This window comes from Xiphophorus couchianus, chromosome 24 (genome assembly GCF_001444195.1).
Source record: "Xiphophorus couchianus chromosome 24, X_couchianus-1.0, whole genome shotgun sequence".
Lineage (NCBI taxonomy): Eukaryota > Metazoa > Chordata > Actinopteri > Cyprinodontiformes > Poeciliidae > Xiphophorus > Xiphophorus couchianus.
Window position 1 is genome coordinate 1,549,272 of NC_040251.1, and position 18,491 is coordinate 1,567,762.

The window sequence follows — 18,491 nt, forward strand, 5'->3', positions numbered from 1 at the left end:
TTACATTTTATTTGACTAGATTCTTATGAATTTTTCCGAGAAGAGGTGACACAAATTTGACAGCGACCACGCACGTTCATGGATAACATTTAATATGCTCAAAAGTGATTTTTTTTTTTTTTTTAGTGTAAGAGTGAAGGTAATTTCCCACTGGAAACTGGTTCAATAAAAACACGCAGCATCCTGCGATGGTAATTTGTACCTGATAGACTCTCCAGCACACAAGTTTCTTCCACACTATAAAAATCTTCGCACTTCGTTCCCATTCACGCACAGATGATGAGTTTTTTTCCCCTTTTTTTACCCATGAAGAGGAGAGCAGTGGGCCTGAAAGACAAGCTGTCAGAGCCACTTGGAGCACTCTTGCATCACACTGACAGAACATTGGTATTTGTACCATTAGGCCATTGATCACTGGGCTCTTTGCTTCCAAATTGATCATTTAAACTTCAATTGGCCGTGATTCTGCTGCAGCAGAAAATAGAAGAAGCTGAAGGCTTTGTTTTTTTTCCCTCTCCCCACCCCTACCCACCCACTGCAATCTGAGAACCGTGCAGCTCGACGGACGCTCCATTTTCGCTCCAGTAGAAAAACAATCAGGTTTTGCAAATTTCCACAGACAGCAAACCTTTAAAAGTTAGGTGCTGGGGCGATTGCCTAAAATTAATATCCTGGCGCCGGCGTCTGTGATACGCACTTCCTGACGGCTCCGTGATACGCTCCAGAGGAGGAAAAAAGTGTAACGTCGAGATCAATTTGGAGGCAAAAACAGAATATCCATAGACTAAAATAGCTTTTCCATTCTCGGCTGTCGACTCGACCTGCACAGCGTTTAGGAGAGAAACATTTTACAAATCCGTAATAACAAGCCTCGTTTCTACTGCGTGCACCTGCTCACTGAAGATGGGAATCTTAAAAACCCAAATCCAGACAAAGGAAACCACATCCGGATGAATTATTGGCTGAAAAACCAGCTCGTCTTTTGTGAAGATATAAACCCATTTAACACATAAAAAAAATATTGCAACAAGTTGTAACACATTTAAAGTATTGCAACAAATTGAGACATGTTTAAGTATGCAGATTTTTATTTCCTAGACTTTGAGTAAAATGTAGCAAACTTCCACAGGAGACATAACTAACTGTTTCTGGACAAAATGAATTTATCTGAAACACTAAGACAAATGGGATTACAGTCAAACTCCCAGCAATATTAAACATGCACTTATTTGATATCTAGAGACATTTGCATGTAATCATTCTAGAAGGTGAATTGTAAAGAATTGCTTAATTGTGAATTGCTTAACTTACAACACTTTTCTAGTTCTTAAATAAATTGTCCAAAACATATACCTGAACAGAAATTCTAGAATTTCACATCAATTTATTGGTGTCACTTTGGGGGCCATGTTTACTGAAGAAGAGTCTGCTTGAAAGTCTTATCTTTTAATTTTTTTAAAATGGTTTGAATTATAACAATAAAAAGATAAATATTTAAGGATTTAATGAGCAAAATGCTTTTTCCAACATGCTTGCCAAGCATTTTTTTTAGAACAAACATGTGAGCGTTTGTTACCATGAGATTATATTTAACTGCGTTTATATAGCATTAAGTCATTTCAAAAAGCTTTAACTTACCTTCCTTCTACTGAGGAGCCGATCTGTTTATTCAACTAGATGCAGTTTCAATCTTAGGGCAGCAATTTCTCCTTATGTTGATCATTTTTAGAGGCTGAAACAGTACAAGCAAAATAGACGTCATGTGAAAGATGATAAAATCTGGACAATTAATTTATTTCCAATAAGACAGACCTTATTGTTATATTTAATGTGGTCTTTCCCTGTAGTCTTCTAGGTTTAACTCTCATCTAAAGATTATTTGCATACCATCAATGTAGGGACAACCCAGTGTCTCTAACTCATAATATGCAGTCTGGCTTTTCTTGCCAACAACTCTGAGCAACTGTGCAATCAATGTAAATGTTGTGCACTGGGATGTCTGGGCCTTCAGAAGCCCAACTGAATTCAGTGTCCTTCATCAGTGTGGAATTTTTCATCTGTTGCTAGATGAGATGAAGGATTTGGAATGATAATTCTAAAATGTCTTGATATGAAATCTAAAACGTGTTTTTGACATTTGAGGTGCAAACTTTCCCAAATTTATGGATAGTGAGACTGTAACCACATTGAAGAGAGCACTGTGGATGGTTAGTCCGATCTCACCGTCACTTCCTGAATGAGCAAATCAAGCTGCCTCTAATAACAGGAAAGGGAAGATCATCAACATCCTACATATAATATATAAAAATTGTCCACAACAAATTACAAAAATGCAAAACAAAAACTGTGTCATTTTGGTTAAATGTTCTTTCCAAATACTGATTAACATATTTTCTCAATATGTACGAAATACCTCTATGTTTTTTATCCTTCAGAAATGTTTGCATCACGTGACTTTATCACTTAGCGATTAAAATTTTTAAATAATTATTCAATATTTTATAAAGGCATTTAACTTCCATATATATATAATTTTTTTTAAGTATCTATTTTGTTTTATAGTAGTTCCCGGAAGTTCTGGAACCAAACAGAAAAAAAATAAACGTAGTTAGCGGTGACGAACTAGAGCATTCAATTTACCAGCTAAAATGTTAAAAGTTTCGCAATATATGCTTTGGCTTTAAAGTGTCAGCTATTAAATATGTATTTAATAGCTGAGACATGAAAACAGCTCTGACGTTGTGAATAAAATAATTTTTCTGGTTAATTTACATCCGCCGGTCCTCTACTGGCGCGAGCCACAGCAACTTCTTCTGGTATTGTGTTAGTTATTGTTTTAACATTCCGGTTATGTGCATTACTGCCACCATCTGGTTTGGTCTGACGATTACTGTTTTGTTTTTATTAGGTGTGCTGTCAGAAACTTAATCACAAAAATAGGGTGATGCTGCACACGGAGAGTGTTGAAAGAAATGTCGCCAAAAGCTGATTATTTCAAAAATGTTCACATCCCACAGAGAATTAGAGAACATAAGATGCATTTAGGGGTCAGAAAGCTGGCGCAACCCTGTGGAGGAGTTGTGAGAAATTCTCCTTTACCACATTGCTTTCAGTTTTAATTTCATATTTAACATTCTTAAACTTTGACAGTTTTTTTGTTTTGTTTTGTTTTTTCTTTTTTACCATTTTGTGTTGTGTTTGGGTTAAATATCCTTGTCATACCCAAAGGTGGCTAAGTTTCAACTATCTGACACACGGTTAACAATTTCTGCTCCAAGATCTTTGCTGATATCTGCCACGCTTGGCATCATGTTAACGTAGACTTGCAATCTGCCAAAAGTCATTTTAGTCATTTTATAGTATCTTTTCCCAAACATTCTGAGTGCCCTTTAAAAATGTAGTTGGAGATGTAAGAGCTCATAAACAAGACTGTTTGAGAATGCCATAGCCTTGGGGGAAATGATATCAACTTGTAGTAAAAAGAGATATAATATGTCTTTTATAATTTATAACGAGGAACATAATAAAAACATTAACCTAAGTCATGGTCGAATCATAACCTTGTTGCATTGAGGACATGCAAAAACTTAGCACAGCTGTGGCTCAGAATGAGGGGGAAAGTTAAACCATATTGGTTGCACTCAAACCTATATCTAATAAATTAAAAATAGGAACAAGATCAACGTTTATGCCTGAATGTTCATTAGGTGAGGTTTACGTGGGTTCTCCACCATAAAAATCATCAAAACAAATGTAAGACTAAAATATGTTTCCACAAGCCAGTCAGCAGTGTGATTCAACTATACCTGAAAGAAACATTTTACATATTTAGTTGAACTGTATTTTATTTATTTAGGGTAATAAATCAGTGTAAAAGGTGCTCAGTACAACTGTTCACATTTTTGAGACTTTTATTTGTTATTTTTGAAAACAGTGTGTAGCTTTCTTTCCATTTCACAAAGTGTGCTGGTCTGTGACATTAGATCTTAGAAAACTGCATTGATGTTTACAGTTTTTTTAAAGTGACAAGATCTATAACAGGCAAAAGGGTTATTAGTAATTTGGCAAGGTACAGCAAAATGTGACAGAAATTGGCTAGAGTTCAAAACTGTAAACATACTACTCAACTAAGATAAAATGACTACATATTAAGCATACACATACACTTGTCCATTTATAGTCAGAGCAACAATTAGAAAGCTTAAATTAACCCAGGTAATTTGCTCATCTATTGTCTCATTGATGCAAACTCTGGTGACATTTACATACTGTCTGAAATTGTTGGCAAATGCCAAATAACACTAACTGTCCAATTGTGATGTGACAAATTATGCTCTCTAGTGTCCGTTCAGTAAAAAAAAAGTCATTAGTTGTTTGTCATGCCAATCTCAGCCCGGTGGACGATGTTCAGGTGGAGCAGGGACGCTGCCTTGGCGAGCCATTGTTCCCGGCAAAAAATGTCCACAAAGGCCTTCCTGAAGTTGTCTCCTGAGAGAGTGTACAAAGCCAGGTTAAAGAATGTGTTGAGTCCCGCCAGAGGCCTTGAGATAATATAAGCTGCTTTCACGACATATTTCGTGCACTTTGTTGCTGAATTTGTTCGAATTTCCACCCACAACACTCGTAAGATGTGGTACGGCAGGTAGCACATTGCAAACACCACCAGGATGAGGACGATGACACGCCGTGCTCGCATCCTGCAGGAGCTGGTGGCGCTGGATCCACTAGTGAGCCGTTTCACAATGCCGATGTAACAGACGAACACCAGCATTGAGGGTAGAACAAACCCAAACGCAGTGAGCAACCAGTTGTACTCCCGAATGCTACCGACTGACTCTATGTTAGCAAAGTCAATGCAAAATGTCATGTTGTCCTTGTGGGTCAGTGATATGATGGTAAGCATTGGTGTGACTTCAGCAGCAGAGACAATCCAGACAACCAAGCAGGCAACGATTCCCCAAACCTTCTGTTGCACCTCTACCACTCTCAGAGGCTGGATCACCACCAAAAAACGGAAAACCGCAACACAGGACAAGGACAGGATGCTCCCGTACAGGTGGAAATGAAACGCAAACCGCACAAAGCGGCACATGAAGTCGCCGAGCATCCACGATTCCCCGTTGCTGTAGTAGTAGACCAAAAAAGGCATGGAGAGGACATAGAAGAGATCCGTTAGCGCCAGGTTGACCATGATAATGCTGCTGCTCTTCCATGGACGCAGCTTTGTCAGGTAAATGCCTATGGATGTAATGTTCCCCACGAGGCCCACAACAAAGATGATGCCATAAGCAACAGATAGGTAGTAACGTTTCAGGAGTACTTCCAGGTCAGTGCAGCTGTCATTGAGCCCAGCCATGAAAAAGCCCTATTGGAAAAAAAGAAACACTAGGTCATTACCAGAAAAAGATGGTACAACATTTATTTTGTCCTAAAAAAAAAGAGCCGAGAAAGGGACATCGGCCACTATAAGCTGCTTATTTTTGACGAGACATTGGCACGTCCTACTCCTAATGCTAACATCAACTTATTGCTGCATTTAAATTAAAGTTAAAGTCTAATCACAACTAAATCTTATGCTTTAGTTACATTTGCTACATTCACATTTGTATCCACTAATACTTAGTCAAATTAATGTTAAAGTCAAGCTAAAACTTGTGGTGGAGAAAGTTTCTGTAGCCAGAGTTTACCATTTTATTTAAGTACAACTTAACTTTTAAACTTACATAATTTCTAAAGAGAAACATTACATTATCTACTCAAACAAAAGGTGTTAAGCAAGTTACACTGGTTTAATTCTTTAATTTATTAGTGTAGAATGGCCAAGGAACATCTGGTTGAGGACGTTTGAAACAAAAATTTACGCTAATGAAAAAATCAAGTCTGATAGCTAGCTAGCCGAGCATTTTAGCTGACAAAGTCATTGATGTAGTCAACAACCATCTTAACGACTTCTTATTTTGTTTTCATTTTAGCAAGAACAACAAACCAATGTGAATAAAACAATATCAATTTGTTAGAATTTAGTTAATTTCAAACTATATTTTAGCTAAAGCTAGCTGAGCTTTAGCCAGGCTAAAATATAGTTTTAAAATATAACTTAAGTGTTAAATTGTGTGGCTTTGACAAAAAGAAAAAGGAGAAAGAAATCAACAGAAATAATTATAGTGACTTTCTTACTGGATTATTGGATAAATCCTAAATGAGTTTGTTGGTAAAATGTAGGCAATTCAAAGTAAAGGTTGATTATTTTCACAACTTTTTGAATGTGCTACTGCTTAATTTGTAAAATAATTCTATGTTATTGTACACTAAAAAAAGCTTGCACTCCAAAAGGTGATGTTCATAATATATATAATACATAGCCAGACCAGGGTTATTGTTAGGGTCACCAACTATGCAGGTCAAGGTTAGGTTGTCAACATTGTTATGTGAGTTAAAAAAACTAAAAAAAAAGCTAGATTTGAAACTCTGCTCCCATATCTGTCATTACAGGATCAGCAGCAATTACTGAAGAAGGGAGAAAAGATAAAGCAGGACTGAAAAGCAAGAGGTGAGCAGAGCGGGCAAGAAAGGAAACAATCACGCCGCCTCAGTGGGAAAGAAGCAAACAATATCTCGTTTCCTTGTCAACAGCTTGGTTTGTGAAAGCCTCTCAGGATCTCACAGCTGTAGCTCCGCTTGAGAAACATTTCCTATTATGGATTTGAGATGTACAACGTGCAGCTTACATGTCACAAATTGACACAGACGTAAAGGTAGGAACATTCATCTGCTACTGCAGCTGTAAGACATTTCAAAATCACAGTAAATATTGAAAGAAATATATAGACATATATTTTTTAAAACTTACTTTTAACTACTGCGTCCTCATCAGCTTCCAGCCCAGGTCCTCAAATGTGTCGCCTTTGTTTTCACTGCCATTTCTTCATCTCTGCACCTCCCACTCACTACACTTCCAGTCTTCCACACCCAGGGGGGGAAACTCCAGCCTTTTTTTCAGCTTGCAGACACACCGTTGCGTGATTCACCGTTAGCTGTCTGCGGCACAACATTCCTGTGTCACACTCAGAACCGATCAAGGTCCGGTTTCATGCGAATTAACAGGAAATGAGTGCGATAGATTTCATTTTGTTTGCTCAGGAAACAAGGGCCTCAATTGAGGTCTTTGTTGATTTTTCTCTCAAGAAGACACGCGGGGCTGCGCAGAGTTTGGCCCCTGGCATGGACCGCCGCTGTAAAGTTTTGTCATTAAAATAACAAGAGAGTGTGGGAAGTTTTGCAAAAAGCAAAGGCTCATTGTGTTAAACTGCAACCAGCTCAAAACAAACAAAAAGAAAAAAACTCTTCAGCCATTAACTTGTTGGCACTAAAGTGCTTCTTCTATTGACCCAGATTTTGAAGGTCAGCTGTTTTATTTCAGACTATTGAAAATTTCAGACTATTTTCAAAGGATTGTTTTCACAAAATAATAGGGGCCTGCCCATAGCAATGCATAGGGATAAATCCCTATGCATTACATGGCAGGCCCCTATTGTTCTACACCTCAAAATAACTGCTGCCTCCTACTACTGTTATTGCGGCTCGTACCGCTGCGTGGCCCCTCACAATATATATCAAAACGTGCGGCTCAATCCCGTGAGAGGAGCTATTACTTTTGTTGGCATTTCGAGTAACTGTGGCGACATAATTAACAAAAAACGAGCCAAATTTAACTCAAAACAAAAGTCTAACTGACACAAAACAGTCAGTTAGACCCAAAATAGACAGAATTTAGTCTGCCTCTCTGAGCTGCTCTTTAGAACCACAGTGATGGCAGAACGTCAGAACTACAGACATGGTGGAAGAACTGCTATAAACTCATTGCATCTCTGAATGGTGCTGTTTATGTTATATCTTATAGGCATTTAATCTAGTGGTGGCAAAAGCAACAAAATGCTACTATGCTCTGGACTTAAGATGGAGTACATGAACACATATTTATGACATACTTTGATTAAGCTAATTTATCTTCGGTGTGATTCCAGTACCGAAAAATTAACTTTATACCAGGTGAGTCTCTCTAACCTGAGAATGTGAATCTGTACTGGGCTGATTCTGTGCCTTCAAATCATTTTAACAATAATTCTGGAGAAGATTCATAACTTATAACTTATAACTCTGAAACAGGAACAGGTCTGAAAAACAGACTGTGTGCTACACTCAAGAGAGTTTCATTTGATGCATCAAAGAGTGATGTCATCACTGCTGATGTCATTGTTACCAGTGGAACTGAACATTTTAATGGTGCATTAACATCAAACATGTTTTGAGCATCAGGCGAGTCTGGTTTATATTCAAAGTCTATGTGAAGCGTTGGATGCGCTAGATGTGTCTAACGCTCCAAACGGTTCAAATTGCGCCGCGCTAGAGGCTTGAAGCGCCACGCAACGGCCCTCGATGCGCCTCCACATAGACTTTGAATGCAAACCAGCTGCGCCTGATGCTCAAAACGCATTTGGTGTGAACGCACCATTATATGTCCAGTGTCACATTAGGTCAGTGCTTCTCAATTCCAGGCCTTAAACCCCCTGCTCTGCATGTTTTAGATGTGTCTCTGTTTCAGAACAGCTGTTCCAGAACAGCATGACCTCTTCTGCAGTCATCAAGTACTGCAGTAGCATGTTAATCACCCACAGATTCAATCCAGGTGTGTGGCAGAAGGGGAACACCTGAAACATGCAGGGCAGGTGGGTAGGGGGGCCTGAGGACCGGAATTGAGAAACACTGCATTAGTTCCATCATATTAGGACCAAAACCTGGTCCTAATATGATGGACTCATTGCTTTGGGTCAGGGGAAACATTTAGAGGTAAGATGCTAATTAAGTTTTAGATAGGGTTAGGAATAGGCTAGTATTGTGTAGGGTTATTGAAAATGTGTGGATTAGGCAAAATCACAGCTATTAAAATGAAGGTAATCAATGCAAAGTTCTAATGTGGGTCGAAATAGTTTTGACAAACCTGTACAGCATTTTGTTTTCTAAATCATTATAAACAATGATGATATAATATTAGGGTGTTTTTCTGCCAATTGTGTAGCTGCAGTACACTAGTAGTCTAATGTGTTGAATGTGCTGAGACACATTCAACACATTAGAAACCAATCAGAACCAAAGGTTTGCCTTTTGGTTCTGATTGGTTGTTTCTGGATAGTAGCAGAGCTAGATGCATTTTCGCAGATTCTCTGTTTCATATTCTACTGTCAGACACTTTTAACAAATATTCATCCATCCATCATCTAACACACTTATCCTTGCACACACACATTCACACCTTAGGACAATTTAGAGAGATCAATTAATCAAGCAATTAATGCCGAGTGTTAGCAAAACCTAGGTTTGGATAGTGACCTAGGTTAGTGCCACCTGGGTGTGGGTCGGCGTAAAGGCCGAGCCGGGCATAGATTGGCCTTCACGCCAACGCCAACATGAAGCCCCTTCATGCAACCAGTGGAGGTTGGTCGCATGGACATATGTCTTTCCTCGGACCTCCATGTTTGTGTGGAGGTTTGGCTTTGCGTGGACTCCTCTGATTGCAACCTGGGTGTGGGTTGGTGCAAAGGCCGAGCCACGCTATGCATGAAGACCCCTGGTTGATTGGAGGTCTGTCTTTCGTTAGACCTCCCTGATAGATTGGAGGTCTGTCTTTCCTCGTACCTCACTGATAGATTGGAGGTCTGTCTTTCCTTGGACTCCTCTTCTGTCTGCAGGGGGACCTCTGGTTGGGTGGAGACTCTAGGACGGTTGTTTTCCAGAGCAAGTTTCAACTTCACCTTCAGGTCTGCAACCTGACCCTGCAGAGATTTCATCGTTTCCTCCTGTGCTTTGAATTTGGAAGCTTGCTCTGTGTGACTTTTGAGCTGCTCCTCGTATTTAAGTCTCACTCTGTATTCTTCAACCATGACGTCTATCAGACCTTTGTTGCGGGAGGCATATTTTTCAGCCTCCCGCTTGAAGTACTCCAGCTGTTGAAGAATGCTCTTGTCGGCTGTAACTTTGGAAGAGCAGGAAACATTTGACACATCTTTAATCTCTGGCACGTTTCTTTCATGTTCACGTTTGACTCGCAGGTGATGTTCTTTTACTACCATATTTTGCAGTTTTTGAATCTCCTCCTGATGTGATTTGACTTCAGCCTGATATGCAATCCTTCGGTCTCTTTCCTCATGGAGATCAAAAATCTTACTCTGCAACTCGTTTTTAAGATCGTCTACCTGCTTTGTGAGCTCGATGACGTGTTGGCTTGTTTCTCCCACGACTTCCACTGAGGGGGTGATCTCGAAGCCAGCAGAGGGAGTTGTTTCCTGCTTGACTTCCAATGATGTTGGACTCTCAAAGTTGCCAGAAGGACCTGATTCCCCCTGAATCTCTGCTGATTCATCTTCCGGCTTAATGGGGCTGTCGCTGTCATCTTCAAAAGAAATGACTGCGTCGAAGTCGACTTGGATGTTGAGGTCCATCATGTCGACCCATGAAAGCTCAGCTGGAAAAGCTTCATGTTCACAAACAATCTGTTGTTGCTTCATGTCTATATTGTGGTAAATTCTTGCTTCTCTGAAAGGCGTGTAATATCTGGAATCGATATCCCGCTTGTTTCAATTAATTTCGAACATGCTCTGAAGAGTGATCTGTCGCGATAGAACTGTGGAACAGGTCTGAGAAAACTCTGTCTGCGAGCTACATTCAAGAGAGAGACTCCTTTGTGGTATCATAGAGTGACGTCATAACCGCTGATGTCATTGATACCATTGGAATTGAACATTCTATCAACATTATTCCTGGGAGGTTTACTGGGGAAACGATTAAGGGTGTTACTTCTGTTGCCCACCAGAAGTAGAAGTATTTCATTGTAATTTGGAGGGTTTTTGGCTAATCTATATTCATGATAGAAGTTACATCTCTGTTTTCAGTTATTGTAGAATATTTAGTAAACTTGTTTATGGACACCGTCTGCTATCAGAGAGCTATTCAGTACAGAGGATTGTAATTATTAGCTTAATCACGGGGAGCAACAGTAACACCGCGTTAAGTTTTGTAACAGAATTTCAAAATAAAAGCCTAAATATTCCTCTCAGGGTAGTGCTAACTAATATTAGCATTTACTATCTTTTTTCTCTCAGGTTATTGCACTGCCCTGCTGCACAAGACAGTAAATTAACCTTAGCACAAACCTTTGCATTTCACTGCCCCCATTAGCATTAGCCTTTTCCCTAAAAGAAGCTTTTAGCTATTTTTCTTATTTATTAGCCATGCTTAGTACACTGAATGGAGTGATGCTCCACATGCTACTGACAGCATTTTGGCTAATGTTAGCAGTTTGGCTCATTTTAACTTGTACACTAATTTCAACATACTGAATGGCATAAGTCCATGTTACTCAACATGTTTGTCAATCTCCACATGCTATTGAGTACATTGTAGCTTACTTTAGCATTGATGCTAATTTGTAGCATCAGAACGCCCACGAAGTGTGCCAACCGACAGGCACACTTTGGCAGGCCCCGTTTAAATTTCTTCAGAAATTTTCTAGTTAATAGATTACAATTGCCTAATTAAAACAAAACGTCACTTCAAAAAAAAAAAAAAAAAAGAAGATAAAACTAATAAAGCTGAGTTGCAACTCCTAAGCATGGTGGTGGCGCATCATGCTGTGGAATTGCTAGTAGTAATACAAAGCAAATTGCATAATTAGGTGTAAATTTATACTAATTTCCTTTTTACTAAAATAATTTAAATTAAACCTTTTTTTGCAGCTATTGGTTCCAAATCGGCACATTATCCCTGAATGTTTTCCCAACTGTGTTTCGTCCTGCCAGTCCTGTTGGCACCTTGATAAATGTGACCTTGTGTATGAAGGTCATTACTTGGTCTTTTCGCGTCAAGGCGACCATCGCCGTTTAGTCTTCACTTCCTTATTTGCCCTGAAGGTCTCTACATATGCGCTGCCATTACTTATTTGTTATCACAACAAACAAGTGATGTTTTGTTTTAAAAAAAAAAAAAAAAAGCATAGTATTTTAAGAGCTCTAACTCGGAAAGCACAAGAAAAAAAAAAAGAAAGAAAAGCAGAGGCAGCAAGGAGAAGTTGTTTTTTATTATTATTATTTTTTACAAAAGACGAGCTAAAATTGTGTAAACAGAGATTTGGAGAGCCAACTAAATTGTGACTCCTTTTTTTTTATGCTGAGGGGATGAGGCGTCTTTGAAGCAGCAGCTGAAAGGAGCTTTCATCGTACAGATAAAAATCATCTGAGTTCAGAGAAGAAAAAAAAAATTAATGTCAAAGATCAACCCAGCGCCTTAGAAGCATTTCACAGGAGGAGGAAGAAGAAGATGAGGAGGAGAAGGAGGAAGGGGAGGAGGAGGTGGTCTTTGGAAGCTGTTAAATAGATGGGGCCCCAGACTTAAAATGATTCCGTCTACAACTTGGGCATCCTGGCGGCGTTGAGGCGGACGGACACACAGGAGGAGCCTGCTGCATAGCGCATCTCCCTCAGCATGCCGCTCCACTGCTTCTTGTCATCCTCATACCTGATAGGAACAGGAGAAGAGTCGCCACTGAAAACAAGTACAGTATTTAAAACAAAACAAAAAACCAAAGGGGATTTTAGAGTGTATTCCCTATTCGCAATTCTAATAATTAAAATTTAAATGAAGCAAGTCAGTTTGGAAAGCTAATGGGTAATAGTAGCTAAATTTGAGCATCTCTTTGATTCAGTGGGGCATTATTGTACATCAACAATAAGCCAGGATTTAAAAACTATATTTATCTAAATGGTAAAAGTTAGGAGCCTGCGTTTGGAAAACTTGAGTTGTTGGAGACAAATTTATGTTTGCATCCAGCTTTAGCTAGCTTAGCAACAGTGCTAATGCTAATGTGAAATGTGATAGCAAGGGCAGCATAACCAAGTGAATGTTATATTTAAAAGCAAGAATGTAAAGTATGAAGCATAAATACTCAATTAGTGATTTTTTTTTTTTTGGTTTTCAAAGTAGATAAGGCATTTTAAAACTTAGTTCTTTCTAAATAAATGTAAAGGCTTTAAACAGGAGGTACGACAATACAATACAGGCAAGACAATACAAATACTTTACAAATAAGTGATGTTTTGTTTTAAAAAAAAGCATAGAACTCTAAGAACTCTTCCATCCACTATGTGAGTGGAATTAGCTTTAAGTGCTAATTTAGTGTCAGACATGCTATGACAGACATATTAATGTAATAATATTAATAGTGTTGTACTGTAAGGAGGTAGATTAGTGACCCTCAAAATTGATTCATTTCTTCTTATTGAAACAGTTTACTTAATCAGTCTTTGTTGAGGACTTACTGCCAGACATCGGTGACCTCAGTGGGAGCCACCTCCTTGTTCTCCATCTGAACCATGGCGAAGCCGCCCACGGCGTACAGCAGGCCGCCGGTGCTCACCAGGTTGATGGAGCTCCTCTCCTGGGGGAACTCCGTGAAAGGTTCCCACCTGCGGAGACACGGCAAACCAGCGTGGGCTCGGACTGTCACACTGCTGGTTCACACCTGTTTCTGACCTGTTCACTGGACGTGGTTTGGCGTAGAAAACATCGACAAACCTGATAAATTTATCTTCTTTTTCATGCCCAGATATGCAAGCAGATTGTGCCATTTTGTAATTGGACAAATAATAATAATAATAATAATAATAAACACAACTAAAAAACTAAAGTAAAATTCACACTTTTTATGTACATCCTAGTGTTATCAATGCAGCAAAGCTAGCCACAACAGAAAACTAGCAAAGAAGCAGTTGAAAGCTGAAATAAACCTTCTCTTTAAAAGATATGAGATTATTAAAATATGTTCATTTTGTTTAACGTTTGGCGACAATTTAGGCAAATAAATATTATGCATTTAAAAGTTTAAAATATCGATTATGTTGAGGGAAATTGCTTTAATTTTGGTGATTATATCTGGCAAAAAGGGAATTATTAGGGTACGTTCACAGAATATGGAGCTCTGTGAAAAGATAAAGCATAACCACCTTTATTAGGTGGTAGAAAATGATGCTACCAGTGATGTTAAAAAAACAAACAAAGAAGTCATGGACATTTTAGGAGTTGAACGTACTTGTTCGTTGTGAAGTCGTAGGCCTCACATGAGGCGGTGAGGCCCTCCTCATTCACTCCGCCAGCCACCACCATCTTTCCCTTGTGGATGACGGCTCCGAACATGGCTCTGGGTGTCTTCATGGCCGCCATCTCCCTCCACTCAGACTGCTTGTGGTTGTACACAAACACTTTGTTGAGAGCTTTGCTGCGGAGGGGCACAAGCAGCGATGAATGTGGGTGATACTGATAGTCTAAAGGCGTCAAAGATCAGCTAGAAATGTTTTTTCACATCAAACATCAAAAACTTGTCCTTTTTTTTCCTTCAACAAGGCACTGAGAAAGAAAGAAAACCTCTAAAAGAAAGACAAATTATAGCATGGAAGCCTAACAATAAGATAAAGACATAACCAGTGTCAATGACTTAAAATATTAATTTGAATGCAACAGGAAGACAATGTCAACGTTAACATTTTGTCACATCACACCCACCAACTTGGATGCATCTTTAGGTTTTATATGGCAGACGGACACAATATCACATATTTGTGAATTGGAAAGAATTGTTTTTATATATGAAATTAAAATGTTCTGCCATAAGTTAAATCCACTGTGTGCAAATTTGGCAAACATGGTAGCAGCAGCAGCAGCAGCAGCAGCAGCACCAGCAGCAGCAGCGTGCTACAGGAACAAACACTGTATTTATTAATGCAGTGTGTAACGTAGATAGGGGAAAATAATCTAATGTTTTTTATTTTTAGTCAGACAATTCTATGTTTTGTTAAATGAACTTAAAATGTGTATTTTATTGGTTATATGTTTGATTCTAACAGCTCAGTTTTCGTCTTCGCCATGAGGTTACTGGCAGCTGAAATCGCTGGGCTATTATTAGTCATAGCATTTAATTCAAGTAAGTTTATTAGCCGCAGCGTCATCATTCCTGGAAAACAGAGTGATTTATCCGCCAGTTCTGTGGAAACAAACAAACAGTAGTTATGTAAAACCTGTAAAACAGAGTCGCATGTTAGGATTTTCCTCTTATTGTTGTGTGTTAGAAAACCCTGGACTGTGGTTGTCTGAGATGTGTATCCTGCAGTTTTCCCAGCTCGCAGCGTGATGGACCAGGAACAGCAGCTGTTCACGGAGTTAGCGTGGAAACACAGACACATCCACACACTCACTTGTCATCTGTTTTTCCTCCGATGCAGTAGATCAGTCCTTTGTGTGACACGACGGCGTGGCCGTGAATCTTCAGAGGAAGCTTTTTCGTTTCAGTCCATTTCATCTTCCTAAAGAATGGCACATGTGTGGAAATGTGAAAATATGATGCAATATTCGAGTATACAGTATTTCTGTCCAAGTTTAAACAACACTTTAGTTATAACATTGAATCCTGAGTTTTGTTTTTACACAATCATTTACACATCATAAATTTGCATGTACCGACCACGGCGAAGCTCATTAGAGAACTTGAGACTAAATAAAAAACATATTTATACATATGGATTTATATACACTTTTTTTTCAGTTCTAAGAGAGCTGTTTATTTTTCTGAAGTTAATTATCACCTGAGAAAGTGTGTGTGAAGTGAGAGACACAGTGGGGGGGCGGGAGGGACAAATGTGAGAAGAAGGCGCAGCATGAAAAGAAAAAAACTAAAACCACTGACTCAACATCGTAGCACATCACAGTGTCCAGCGACTCGTTGGTCTGCAGGTCCTTTCCAGCCACAGCGAACAGCAGGTTCTGGCTCTCACCGATGTTGAAAAGGCATCGTGGAGAAGGCATGGGTGGCATGGCAACCCACTCAGATGTGAGGGGATCAAACTAAGGCGCAAATAAATGACACGATAAAAGACAAGAACTCTTATATGTATTGGTTACTGTGACAAAATAAGCATAAAAGGCCCCATAGGCAACATAGATTTCACTGGAAGCCTTCTGTTTACTGAAAATGTATTTGTCTTTTGAGTTTTTTAAATCCCCAAAAGGGACTAAGTTAGATTGACAACAACACTTTCTAAGAAGGCTGTCATGTAAGCTAACGGTACATGTGTCATTTACAGAAAACATATTTCAAAAATACTGCCAATGTTTATCACAATTGGAAATAAAATGCTCTTTGTTAAGAGCTTAAAATCAAAAAGTAGCTACAATAGTCAACAACCTTTACTTTGTCTATCTAATATGAGGCTATAGGTAGCTAGAGAGAAGATAGCTTCGATAAGTGCTTCGGTGGAAAAAAGAATCAATTGTACTTCAGAGAGCCAAACCAAATTAACCTTCATTTAAATGCTAATTTTCAGATTCATATCCCAAATTTAACCCAAGGTAAAATGTATTAAAATTGAATACATTGAGCATGTCTTCAAGAATGTGGTCATTCTTGAAGACATGCTAAGCTATGCAAAACTTCCTGTTTCATGAGTCTAGCAGTTAACAGAATAGGCATGGTAATAATCTTTTCAAAAAAATCTTCCCAAGGAAGCCACTGTAAGATTATTTCCAAGATGGACATTGTGTGAATTTACCCAACTGAAGGATAAATGCCCCAACAACTTATTTGGGTAATTCAGGAGATGCTCACCAAGTAGAAGTAGCACTGCAAAGGCACGTCCTTGTTATCCTCATCCACAAACAGTCCTCCAATGATGTAGAGCTGGTTCTGTTGCGTCACCAAGCTAACGTGGTTCCGGGGAACCTGCTCTGACATTGAAGCAAGGAAGCATTCGTTCTCAATGACGTCGTACGCCACCGCTGCTGTGTCATTGATCATCAAGACGAAGTCACGAGCGAACATGCCATGTCTGCGGTCGTTATTGAGGAAACCGGGGAATGGGCTATCTTCATCCTCTCCTTCCTTCCCTGCTCCCTCCTCACCCTCTTTCTTCACGGGTTTGTCGGGAAGTTTCCCCTTGAAGGCGTCCTTGATGACCTGGATCATCTTCTGGAGTTCCGGGTCAACTTTAATGATCTCGTCATTCTCCACTTTTTCTTTGAAGTACTTCTCCGGCATCAGTCGGAAGCGGATGCAGTTGAAAGCATCCTTCAGGGTCTTAACACGTTTTTCCTTGTCGTGGCGGGCCCAGGCCATGACCGCCTCAAACACCAGCTCCTCTTTCTCAACGTTCAGCGAGTCCCCGCCTATGACTGCGAACAGTTCATGGGCCGCAAGTTTGAGGAATTCCTCATCCTTGTGAAGAAGCTCAAAGCGATCTGCGATGTAATTCCGTGCCGCAACGGCGAGTCTGGGACAGTTGAGGACCAGGCCCATCCTGAAGATGGCCATGCAGTTACCCAGCGAGAGTTTCTTTTGCAGATAATTGACGCAGACTGTGAAGACAGAAGGGATTTGAAATCTGTTTGCCACAGCGATGATATCTTGCACATTGTCATCAGTGAGGTCAATCTCAGCAGAGTAGAGGTACTGGATAATCATGTCCAGGACAGAGGGGTTGACGTCATCTAGAACTACCTCTTTGGTGTTTTCCACCTCCTTTCCATCCTCAGTGAAGAAGATATCCCTGAAGTAAGGGCTGCACGCGGCCATGATTAGCCGATGGCATGGGAAACTACGGTCGCCCACTTTCAGGGTACAGTCCACAAACTTGTTCTCATTGAGAAGCTCCTTCAGCCCGTCTTGGAGCAAAGTGCTCTGAAACAGCCGCAGCTCCTCCTTGATGGCGTTGGGGTCCATAGCTTGTTCAAAGAGGGGTAAGGGCACCAAAACAAAAGTGTCTATGGACAACGGAAGGAGATGGTCGCCAAAGGTCCTTTTGGCAGTAAGTCCTGGCTAGAAAAGGCTGAGCAGAGAAAGGGTTCCTGGTGTGAAGACCGTGCAATTCAATCCACCCCCCTCTAAAAATAGCTCCTCCTAACCCCAGCATGCTTCAGTGGAATCTCAATGGGCCAAATCAGAGAACAGCCCCAGCGTTGGACTCCAGCACCTGCCGCTGCAGACTGAAAGTAGCAACTGCTGGGATATTCGGCTGGAGACACGCCACCATGATTCAGCTCCCAGAGTGTCATGTGGTCCATTTAGAGCAAAGACAATGCTGTCAAAGCCCCCCAAATAGCTCCTGTATAGCTAAAGTTACACATGAGTGAGAGATATTCAGAGCACCGGCTGTCATATTCAGAAATATGTGCTGTTCTTTAAACGTCAATTCATTTTCCAGTTCGCATGGAGTTTAAAATCACCCACGAAGTGACCAAGAGTAGAGATTTCACTTCAAGAGGAATAAATAATCACAGCACTAGTCTATATTAGATCAAATCTGCCTCTTACAGTCATCCACTGCTTCCCATTTTTTTTAATTACAGTAAATAGTTTGACTGTTGACCTTTTCTACTGTGATACAGTGATTAACATTTCA

The 18,491-nt window shown here is 39.8% G+C and overlaps 2 protein-coding genes across 2 annotated transcripts; both read right to left on the minus strand.

Annotated features, from left to right (window-relative positions):
• Nucleotides 1–3,893: 3,893 nt before the first annotated feature.
• On the minus strand, nucleotides 3,894–7,488 carry LOC114140249 (2-oxoglutarate receptor 1-like). The gene is made up of 2 exons (XM_028010000.1): nucleotides 6,851–7,488; nucleotides 3,894–5,365 (listed from the first exon to the last, which is right to left on the minus strand). The coding sequence occupies exon 2, from the start codon at nucleotides 5,354–5,356 to the stop codon at nucleotides 4,367–4,369; it is 990 nt and encodes a 329-aa protein (XP_027865801.1). The 5' UTR covers nucleotides 5,357–5,365; nucleotides 6,851–7,488; the 3' UTR covers nucleotides 3,894–4,366.
• Nucleotides 7,489–12,108: 4,620 nt separating this feature from the next.
• Nucleotides 12,109–18,031, minus strand: LOC114140712 (kelch-like protein 41b). The gene is made up of 6 exons (XM_028010839.1): nucleotides 16,703–18,031; nucleotides 15,785–15,942; nucleotides 15,297–15,404; nucleotides 14,138–14,323; nucleotides 13,368–13,514; nucleotides 12,109–12,567 (listed from the first exon to the last, which is right to left on the minus strand). Exons 1-6 carry the CDS (start codon nucleotides 17,810–17,812, stop codon nucleotides 12,456–12,458), a joined length of 1,821 nt encoding a protein of 606 aa, XP_027866640.1. The 5' UTR covers nucleotides 17,813–18,031; the 3' UTR covers nucleotides 12,109–12,455.
• Nucleotides 18,032–18,491: the final 460 nt, after the last annotated feature.

Excerpts from the sequence above, each read along its gene's own strand:
- LOC114140712 (XM_028010839.1), bottom strand. The coding sequence starts at position 17,812 with ATGGACCCCAACGCCATCAAGGAGGAGCTGCGGCTGTTTCAGAGCACT. Across the intron at positions 15,405-15,784 it reads GTGATGTGCTACGATGTTGA|GAAGATGAAATGGACTGAAA; the intron begins GTCAGTGGTTTT and ends GCCATTCTTTAG. Across the intron at positions 13,515-14,137 it reads TACGACTTCACAACGAACAA|GTGGGAACCTTTCACGGAGT; the intron begins GTACGTTCAACT and ends GTGTCTCCGCAG.
- LOC114140249 (XM_028010000.1), bottom strand. The coding sequence starts at position 5,356 with ATGGCTGGGCTCAATGACAGCTGCACTGACCTGGAAGTACTCCTGAAA.